General features: G+C 34.9%; 1 protein-coding gene across 1 annotated transcript; it reads left to right on the top strand.

Moving 5' to 3' along the window:
• Positions 1 to 226: 226 nt before the first annotated feature.
• On the top strand, positions 227 to 9,932 carry LOC148941891 (uncharacterized). Its single transcript, XM_089103171.1, has 2 exons — positions 227 to 373; positions 9,696 to 9,932. The coding sequence occupies exons 1-2, from the start codon at positions 290 to 292 to the stop codon at positions 9,930 to 9,932; spliced, it is 321 nt and encodes a 106-aa protein (XP_088959297.1). The 5' UTR covers positions 227 to 289.
• Positions 9,933 to 11,152: the final 1,220 nt, after the last annotated feature.

The raw sequence follows: 11,152 nt of genomic DNA, 5'->3' as shown, positions 1-11,152 counted from the left end.
CAGGATATGCTTGTCCTGCAATAAACAAAAATTCCTGCCGTTTGACAGAATCGATCAGAGCTTTAATGGATGAAACTTTAAGCTGAGAGTTAAGAAAAATTTTATCCACGAGAAATCAAAATAACCTTTAAAAATGTGGCTAACCTGTTTTCTGTACTCATTGCCATCTATGCTGTCAATATAGACTACAGCCTTATTAATACCGATAGTGCGAGCATTTTCCTGTTTGAAGAACAGAAGAAGGGAACAAAAACATCGGATTAAATAATCATTCAAAACTAACTACAAAATGACTGTCTTTACAAAGCTTTCTAAAGACTCAAAGAATGGTGATAAAAAGGAAGATGTTTCACCACTTGTTGTTAAAGTAGAGGTAAATTGAATGACTTGCTATTTATTAATGGTTTGCCAAATCTGATGGAAGTCTCCACTTAGGCTAGGCCTAGTTTTGATTGAATTCTAAACAATTAGGCTTTTAGGGGAAGTACCTAGCAATTATTGGAAAACCTTAATTAAACTCTATCCCCATTTACATGCATAATTTTGATGGACTTTGTCTTAAGGGGCACAGGAAAGGCAATGGGAGAATATGAAATGGGAGAGAATGAAATGGAGAAGAAAAAAATTTCCTGGACTTATATTATGTGGAAGACTTAAGCATGCTAGATGAAAGGGTGAACATAAATGGTACATGGAATGAACTTTCAGTGGTTTTGAAAGTTCAGGTTGCAAGATTAGGTTTTAAAATTCATATTAGGCTAAGAAGACTTAAGTTTCTAAGGCTAGGAATAAGTAGGGTAAGACACCCAGTAGTTGGCCACCTGCCTATTCTTGGACAGAATGTAACTAACAGGGAACCTACCACTAGGCTAATGTGCTTAGAAAGTTTTTAGAAGGCAGGTGTCTAGTGTAATAGGCAGGTGTCTAGAGGTAGGTTCCCTGTTAGTTAAATTCTGTCTGAGAATAGGCAGGTGGCCGACTACTGGGTGTCTTACCCTAGACAAAAGTTGCCATTGGGTAACAAAAATGTTACTCATGTGGACAGCTTCACCTACTTTGGTAGTATTATTAGTAAGGGTGGCTGGTGCCCTGAAGATATTAAAAGTAGAAAAGCCAAGGCTCAGGGTCCACCATGGAAAAAGTAGGGTAGCAATGCTACTTGGCAGTTTTCATGGCCTAGTGAAATTTGTTGGCAGGTTTGACAGCTTTTGAATTCTGCAACTGGCAGCTTTGGAGCATTTTCCATACCTGCTCAGGGTGTTTCTTTTTCACAGTTAAAAAATAAGTTTAAAAAAATAGAAAAATAAATTTGCAAACCAAGGTTAGAATATCAGAAGCTACAGTGATGACAATTGTCAAATTTCTGAAAAATGGGTAATCCAAAAACAAGGAAGATTTGCTAGATGATTTCTAGGTAAATTGCCAGTGCACTGTTTTGGGTATCAGACTGACTGACTTTTTCAAACAGTAAACTCTACAAAAAGTGTGGTTCAATCCAACTTTCTAGGGCTATTAAATAATTTTTTCAACTGAAAGTAAGGAGCAACACTAAAACCTAAAACTAACAGACATTTTTATGCACATGGGGGGAGGGGGCTGACTCAATACCTTGCTCTTTACACTAAATCTTGATGTTTTGTTCCAATTATTTAAGAATGGCTCTGGAAACACAAGGGTCATTTAGTTAGAATAAGAAGCTTTTTTAAAAGTTCTAAATACAACTTTAGCATAAAGAGCAAGGTATTCAGGAGGGGGCAATCCCCCTCATATGCATAATCATTTCTGTTTAAGTTTTGATGCTGCTCCTTACTTCCATTTGAGAAAACTTGTTTATTCTATTTAATTTCTGATCATTTTTAAATAATGCTGGGAAATCCAGCCCCCCCTCTATGGAAAATTCTTACCTTAAATTACCTTAAATCGCACTTGCTAGCGAAAGGACAAATCCTGTGTTTCTTCCCCCCACAAATAATTTCTCTGTAAAAAGAACTTCCCATGAACCCCCTTCCCCCCCCCCCCCAAAGTATCTGTATAATTCCCAATAGCCAATCAATATTCTACAGCTTCAAGTGCTACAGCTACTAGAAGCTCAACCACACAGACCTCATGAGGCAACACCTTCAAATCATAGTGATAAACTTTCACCTCACAACAAACAGCTGATAATAAATGCAATTACTCTGGTAGAAGTAGGAAAGGAATTAAGAGAACAGAAAAAGATGAATTTTGCAGTCATGGGGCTATCTGAATCTACTGCTGTCAATGACACTACACAGGCTGTCAAATTGACTCAAGAAAACAAGCTTGGGGTAAAATATCACTGAAGAGGAGATACTAGAAACTGCCCAGATTAGAAGACCAAAAGAAGTTGGTAGTCCATGCACTTTGTTAGTTAAGCTAAAAAAAGCACAAGAGCTTGAGATGAAAAGGCAAACAATCCTGAGGACAGCTCCAAATCTAAGCAAATCATCAAGTGATGAAACTTGTACCAAAGTATATATATAAACCCAGATCTCATGCCCATGCAGAGACAAATGCTTGTCAAATGGAGATCAGCAGAGCCATTAGGGGCAAGGTAAAGACTCCAACAAAGAGCAACAGCAAATATGAAGTAGAATAACCAAAGCCAAACAAATGCCACCATCCTTCAAGTCTAACAAAAAAGCTACTAAAGTAAAAACACTAAAGATACTAATTTAAATGCTGATTCACTACCAAACAAATTATCAAAATTAAAAGTAGAAATTGCAGCAAAGAACCCAACCCAGTAGCAGTGGTTGAAGCTAAGCCTAAACACTGTCAATATCTCCCAACTTTACCAGAGTTGGCCATCAACAGCTACAAAAGCCACACCTTGAACATAGATCAAGAAGAAGGTTGGGGAATTATTTGCTATGTCTTAGACAATTTATCAGTCCAGAAAGTATCATCAACAGCAAATGGACATGAAATTATTTGGCTTTAGATATCAAACACAAAGCAAGCAACTCTAAATTTGGCTGTAGTATACAGAAGTCCAAATAGCATGGCCATGAATGACCAAGTACTCTTTAAAGATATTCATGCTATATGTTAAAGATTAACAGAACCAACTCTCATCATTGGAGATTTCAATTACCCTAACCTAGATTGGGACCTTCCACACCCCCTAGAGCATAGCAGGTCACCCTCACAGAGGGAATTTCTGAAGATAGTGAATGATAGCTACCTAGAACAGCTTATTAAAAAACCAAAAAGAGGCCAAGGAAGTGACAAGACAACACTACTGGATTTAGTCCTTTGCAGTAATACTGGACTAATAAAAGAACTTTCTATAGGTCCTCCCATTGGAAAATCAAACCATGCTACAATTTACTTAGAGATGATTATAAGTTGTGAAACTACAAGAAAAAAAGAGAGGTGGATGTATTCAAAAGGGGATAACAATACTATGCAAATGGAGCTAGAAGTTTTTAACTGGACTGAAATACTAAACAACACAGATCTAGTAGATGGCATGTACAAAAAGTTTGCATCCATAATCATAGACCTCACAAAGAAGTATGTACCAATAGTCAAAATATTTAAACAACCGCCTCTAAAACAAGAGATCCTTGACCTAATAAAAACCAAGCAGCAAGCCTGGGAGATGCTCAAGCAGACTGATGCCAAAAGTAAGTGTAGAAATTATTGCAGAATTGCCAACAAAGTGAGGAAAGCCGCTAGACAAGAAGCAAGCAAAACGGAGAGGAAAGTAGCTGAAAACTCAAAGATCAACCCCAAGGCATTTTGGAACTTGGTGAATTCAGAACAAAAAGAACAGCTGGTTATTCCCAATCTTAGAAACTCAGCAGCAAATTTAACAATCAGTGACCCAATAGCTAAAGCCAACCTACTAAATCAGCAGTTTTCCACAGTTTTCACAACAGAGAGTGATAATGATGAAAGTCAAGAGGAATGTCAGCCACTAGTCACAGGCAAATTTGAAGAAATAGGACTGATAATACAAATGGTTTACAAAAAACTAAAAAATTTAAACCCTTACAAATCAGAAGGTCCATATGGCTTACATCCTAGAGTACTCAAAGAGCTAGCACAGGAAATTGCAGCGCTATTGTACTACATTTTTGTCAAGTCACTACAAACAGGGAACCTGCCTGATACATAGAAGCAAGCAATGGTGATACTCTTCAAAAAAGGAAGCAAATTAGATCCAAGTAACTACAGACCAATCAGTTTAACCTGTATCACATGCAAAATACTAGAATCTTTACTCCACAATAATATTTTACAGTACCTACTTGAAAGAAGCCTCATTTCACCTGCACAGTTTGAATTTCTCAAGAAAAGATCAGTAGAAAGCCAGCTACTTGTCACTACAAATGCCTGGAGAAAATATATAGATAGTGGGATACAGGTATATATTTTATGCTTAGATCTCAGAAAAGGCTTTGATAAAGTCTCACAAAGTCAGCTTCTTTGAAAACTACAGTCTATTGGTGTTGGTGACACTATTCTTAAGTGGGTTCTCAACTGAAAGGAAGATCTCAGCGAATGAGACTGAAGGGATATCTTAGCAGCAATGAGACAAAAGTCACAAGTGGAGTAGTTCAAGGTAGTATTCTGGGGCCTTTACTATTATGTACATAAATGATCTCCCAAATAACATTGATTCTCAGATACTGCTTTATGCAAATGACAGGAAAATCTTTTGCATAAGAACAAGCTTTGAAGATGCAGAAAACTACAGCAAGACTTAAACAAAATAGCAGAATGGATGAAAAAATGGAGCATGGAAGTGAATACAGAAAAAAGTTGTCATGTTTGGCTAGGCCCAAAACACATTTCTTGGCACCACTGCTTTGAAGGACAACATATACCTATACAAGAAGAAGAACAAGACTTGGGAGTGACATGACTTTCACCAAGTGCTACGAGTCAATCATCTCTAAGTCATCACAAGTCTTGGGAATTATTCAAAGAAATTTCTCTCTTACTGATTTAACACTGTTTTCTACACTCTTCAAATCATGACCAATGATCAAATACGGTCATACAACAAACAAACCATTTTTTCAAAAAGACAGCAATGCAATAGAAAAAGTCCAAAGGAGGGCTACTAAATTTGTTCCATCACTTAGAGACTTATCATACCAAGACTGTTTGAAAAAATTGTTGCTCCCAAGTCTCTCATACCGATTTTTGAGAGGAGATCTCATTGAAGTATATAAAATATGCAACAGATACTACAACAATGTCCCTCCAGAAGAGATTATAACATTCAAGAATAATAACCTGAGAGGTCATGAGTTTAAGCTAACCAAAGAATGTTTCAGAAGAGATGTTGGTAGATGGGCATTCAGCAACTGCATTGTCTCCAGTGGAACACACTACCATCAGACACTGTCAACTCAGATTCTGTCAATGTATTTAAGAACAAGATTGACAATCATTATAGTGAAAAACATTTGATTATGGAAATTTTGGTAGATAGAGGCACAAGCCTGTTTTCGCAATATATTATCATTATTAATATGTAAAAAATGGGCAAGTTTATAGTTTGTACACCTTTATCTGGGGGCTTTTGGGGGATCAAGTCATCCTCAAAGACATAGTTATTAGATCTTTCAACTATGCTGAATAAAATGGCTCTCTCAAAATGTTGATTTGAAGACTTTGAGAAAAAATGGGTCTGGGAGGAGGGCTAGCTGCCCTCCAATATTTTGGTCACTTAAAAAGGGGGCTAGAACTTTTAATTTCTGATTGAACAAGCCCTCTCCCTTTTAGAATAGACTGGTTCAATACAATCACCCCTGGAAAAAAAACAACAACAACAAATAAACATGCATCAATGATCTTGCTACTGGCAAAAACTGCAAATTTCTGCATTCTGTGTATAGGAGCTTGACTTTTCTACAGTATGGTTCTCTTATAACCTGAATCTGATGGTGTGATTTTCATTAAGATCACTTGATTCTTTTGGGATGTTTCCCACCTTTTATCGAAAACTGGACAAATTTTACCAGGCTCATAACTTTTGATGGGCCACATTAAACTTGATAATTTTTATGTTTTGAATAAGCATTGAAATTCAATTCTTTTGATGTATCTATTGTTACCAAGACTCTATTTTTTAGAGTTTTGGTTGCTATTGAGCTGCATTGCTACCTACTTATAGTTTGTTACCATGCACTGTTTGGTAATGAGAGAAAAGTTAATATGCCTAGGGCACGTTTTGCAGATGAAGGATGGCAGACTGCCATAGACTATTCTTTTTGGCTAAATGGAATGCAGGTCATCTTTGGTTGGATGTGAGGATGTCATAAAGAAAGACTTAAGGGAAATGGGAACTTTTTGGGAGGGTTTAAAGGGGGAAGCTTTGAATAGATTGGGATGAAGGAGGAGCATGTGTAGCTGTGTTGGCCTCAGTTGGCTTGATGCTTAGGTGAGCTGATAGCAGTAGTAGTAGTATATGACAACTTTGAAAATATTTGATAGAAGTTTCAGAGAGTTAAGACATTAACCTATATGCAGTGACTGTCTACTACATATACCTGATTACCTTAATTTACCTTAAATCACACTTGCCAGTGAGACAAAGTGGTGATGACCTTAAGATTTTTCACTGTTGGTGGACATTTGGGTCCCAATTGAAATTCCAGTTAACATTGGCCCAATCTTTGTCAGTTCCAGCTTTGAATGAGTTTGCTGTGATTTCTGTTAATCTTTTATGCTGTTTTATTCCATAAACAAATTTGCTGCTCTCTTCTCTGAGACCAGGGGAGATTGATTTTTTTTTTCTGTGGCCACTAGTACAGCTCAGCAATGGAGCAGTAAATAATGATTGATGGTGACCTTTTCTGTGTCATTACTTAATTTTGAGAAAGATCTTCTTGCATGTTAATTTTTTATATTAGACAAAAAAGCTATAAATGAATTTAGAAATAAACTAAATTTTTATGATCATAGTTAAAAGTAAAGCTGAAACTTAAAACACAAAAATTGTTGCTTTTTAAAATTACATGTCTATAAAAGCTATCTCGAATTAACCAACTGATATTTTTTATGTTTATAGAAGTTGAAATAACTACTGCTTTGTTAAAACAATTTTTAAAAAGCAAAACCCTTTATAAAACATTCAATTGTTTTAGGAGTAGAAAAACCTCCAAGTAGCTTGGAGAAAATAAAAGCCTAATTTATAAGGCTCATGATAATTTTTCACTATCCACAATATTAATATTGTTAGTATGTAGCTTAAGTTATCTTAGAACTCAAGCAAGAAAAGAAAAAAACAAATTATTTTTACAACTGAAAAGCATTAAGACTATGCAAAAAAGGCAGACTTCATTATAGGACAACTTAATTATCTTGCCAGCCATATTATGAATAAATAGTACCCCAAAATAAAATTTGTAAGAAGAAGTGCGATTTACTGTTATTTAAAATAAAGAATTAATAAAAATAGTATGATTTCCGAAAATCCTTTTATTTATCCCTATAGTATGGAGATTTTCATGCTATGATGTAGATTTATGTGTTTAGTAATTCTAAACATTACCTGGACTCCATCACTTCAGAAGTGTACCTAAAACGTTTTGACAAGAAACAGTTTTGCAAATTTTTTGCACTGGCCTGGAAAAATAAAGCCATCTGCAAATCCTATTGTACTTTTTGAAAATTTTTGAATGTATTCCAAGTTTTATTTCTCATTTAGAGCTTTTGCTTCAAATTTTGTAGCATACCACACTGAATGCATGGTTCACCTTAAATTAAATATGAAAGTCAAATGGCATTTTGTACATGCTGTATATGCTTTTTTTTTATCTAATTTAAAATCTTTTATGATAAATTTAAAAATCTAAAGTAGTCTCACATAATTTGCATCTTCATTTTATTTGGGTTGTTTTTAAGTCCAAATATCATGAAAATGTTGTCTGTCAGTGAACCTGCAAAAACAAGTTGTCCTAGGAACAGTATATTTGTGAAGTTTTCTGTAAAAATTCAATTTTATACAGAGCTACAAGTCCATTCCCTTCCCCTCATGCCAGAAAATTAAAAAGTTACAATAGGGGAAAATTTTGCTATATTCAGAAAAGATGAGCAACTATTCTGGCAAAAATGTATTTATTTTGAACTGCCAGTTCTCCCCCTGCCTCTGCAATTTGAAATTTTTGTTGGGAAATAAATTGTGAAAAATTTTGGTTGGAGTTTGGCATGCTTTCAGTCATAAGTTTGTTGTTTTCTTATTTTTAATGAAAAATACCAAACAAGGTATTTTTCAAAAAAAAATTAACCAAAGAAGGTCTTTTTCAAATTGTACAGGGGGAAAAAAGGCTCAGGACCCCTCCCAGTTGAAGCCACTGCATGCTTTTCAAAGTAACAAGGATTCTGTAATTTTAAAATTGACTGCATAGTTAAGGAAAATAACACTTATCTCAACCTAAACTTTAGAGTGTGTGGAACAAGTTTTAGAAAGATGATTATATTTCTGCAGCTCTGGTTATAAATTGAATGGTGGTCGAAAATTTCGCATTTGTTGAGAAGTAAACATTAAGCTCAATCTTGTTATTAATACTTTGCCCCCCCACTTTTTACACCAAAGTTTAGCTTGTGCTTTATTGAATATAATCTATTGAGTGGATCTGTAGGATCTAAAAAGGGTTCAACTGGGATATATTTAACTAGTTGTTGGTTACTTTCAAACATCTAACTATTCAATTTATCTGTTTGACTATTATTTACTATTCATCATTACCTACTAATTTATTTTATTGAGTTTTTTTTTAACTAATTAGATATTTGATTGATTTAGCTTTTCAATTTTATTCATAATTTGGTCAATTATTTAACCATCCAATCAACCTCTGCATCTCTCCAATCATCTCCTTTACAAAATCTTTCTAGGACATATCCTGATGGAAATGGCCTCAATGATTAAACAGATGTGGTTGGGGGGAATCCTATTTGTAAAGAACTTGGTTCACATTTTTTGTAGGGTCAGCTTGACCAATATTTTACCCTGAATCACCTTTAGATGAAAATTTTCTCTCACTTATTTTTTTCAAAAACATGTTTTTAAACTTTTGGCTAGAATGGGATGTAGTCCACTTGTTGCACAAACACAACTAGCCCCTATAATAAGCTTTGGTATATGACGTCCTTGGATACAATACTTCTAATTCTTTCAATGTTTATATAAATATATATCCTGTATGTTCAGTGTTTATATAAATAAAGTACAGCTTGTATACTTTAATCCTTCTAACCTACCATATCCTCTATGGAATAAGAAACCTCTTTTGGAAAATCTTCCACAGACGTCTTTTTCGACACCTCACTTTAGATTCTTGTGTTTGGTGCTGGATTAGGGGGGGGGGGGGAACTTTCCGGTATCACTGAATAGTAGTCTTCTTTATACTTGAAATAGAACTGGTTCAATCTTAGGAGCCGTATCACCCAGGTACCTTCTCTTGTAGTGGATATGTCAATAACATATGAGTACCCTCCTGTAACAAGCTTGCAACAAACTTCCCAAAACCTATACCTGGGCGTGAGGATTAAATGTAAGCACTTTAAAGGGTGCTTACATTTATTGACTTCTGTAAACACAAAAGATGAATGAAACTCATAATGGAAAAAAAATACATAAAAATACACCACAAGCTGCCAAAGGGATTCTGAACCAATTAACAAAATTATATATTGTATGTTTGCAGGGAAAGGATTTGGAGAATCAAAATGATACCCACAAGATAGATGAAGCAAGGATAGTGGCCAATAGACTAGTTAGGAGATGGACTGTTGCTACTTGGATTTCCCTTTGGCTCCTTGCACTCTTTATTGCAGCTATTGGTGTCTCATTGGGAATTTACATTTACCAACAGTTTTCAGCACACCACGTAAGTATTGCTATATTCTTCTTCATCTTCAATGTCAAATGTATGGCAAGGTGATGAAAAGATCACTTTAATAATACTTAAAAAACAAAAAACAACACATGAACAAATACTTTTTATAATCTTCAATAGCACAGGTACCAATAATCCACAACACCAATAACCTTCATAGGTAGCACCAATAACCTTCATAGGTAGCACAACACCAATAATCTTCATAGCACAGGTACCAATTATCTGATTTTCTGCCTTTGTCTGGGAGTGCAATGCGTGGTTGGGGGCAAATCATCTGATGCTTCCCATGTTCCCCCCCCCCCAGATTTCCCCAGTTACCCATCTAGAACTGGGTCAATTCTGGCTGAGCTTACAGAGTTACACCACTGATCTTAGTTGCAAACAAAATAACCAGCAACAACAGGCCTCAAACACCTGTCCTTACATACACAGCATTTAAAGTTTAGCATGCTAATTGCTCAACTATGGTGTTTAAAACGTAAATTTCAACAATATAAGAAAAAGTGTTAAGAATAATATTGATAATGGAAAAGAAAACATTTTAAAGAAAACTTGGAAAATATCCAAGTTTGAAACAGGCTCAAGAGCAAACAATATGTCACGATTGACAGCAATTCCAACTAATAGAATTTTGTCCTAGTGAAGTAAGATTATCCTAGCATAATTTTTATGATTGACCAATCAGGGTTAGAATTTAAGGCATCTTTTTTGAAATTAGAAAAATTCAAAAAATCATAATGTATATATGATTGACCAGTTTGTTGATCTCCAATCCAAGGACTAATAAGTAACTAAGACTAATAGTAACTAAGAAGTGGTGTAAACCTGATGCAATACAATACAATTGACCAACCTGGGTCAATATCTAAAGCATAATTTCTGAAAGTGGAAAAACTTGAAAAATTACAGTTGACCAATCAAGGTCAAGATTGAAGGCAAAATTTGTTTATATTAGAAAAGTTAAAAAAATAACAATTGACCAATCAGGGTTAAAATCTAAGGCATGATTTTTCAAAAGTAAAACTTTGATCAAATGGTATTGACCAATCACAGTCTTGATTTGAGGCTCATTTCTTGTCACTTCAGTTTTGTAAACAGAGATCTTTCATTCTTCAATTTTCTGCTTGTGTAGTACAAGTGTTTTGTTAAGATCAAGGAAAGACATACATACTTTATTAATTCAAACTCATAGATTTTGGCTAGCCTCCAAAATTGGAGAGAATAAATAAAAAAATAAATTCAACAAACTGACCATATACAGT

Source organism: Artemia sp. Qi Xiang Cuo, chromosome 17 (genome assembly GCF_049724085.1).
Source record: "Artemia sp. Qi Xiang Cuo chromosome 17, ASM4972408v1, whole genome shotgun sequence".
In the NCBI taxonomy this organism is placed as follows: domain Eukaryota; kingdom Metazoa; phylum Arthropoda; class Branchiopoda; order Anostraca; family Artemiidae; genus Artemia; species Artemia sp. Qi Xiang Cuo.
Note: the sequence above shows the minus strand (reverse complement) of the source record. Positions and strands in the feature narration are given on the sequence as shown.

Bases quoted from the DNA above. Each gene is read 5' to 3' on its own strand.
- LOC148941891 (XM_089103171.1), top strand. From the start codon at position 290: ATGACTGTCTTTACAAAGCTTTCTAAAGACTCAAAGAATGGTGATAAA. The intron at 374-9,695 runs GTAAATTGAATG...GTATGTTTGCAG, and splicing joins CACTTGTTGTTAAAGTAGAG to GGAAAGGATTTGGAGAATCA.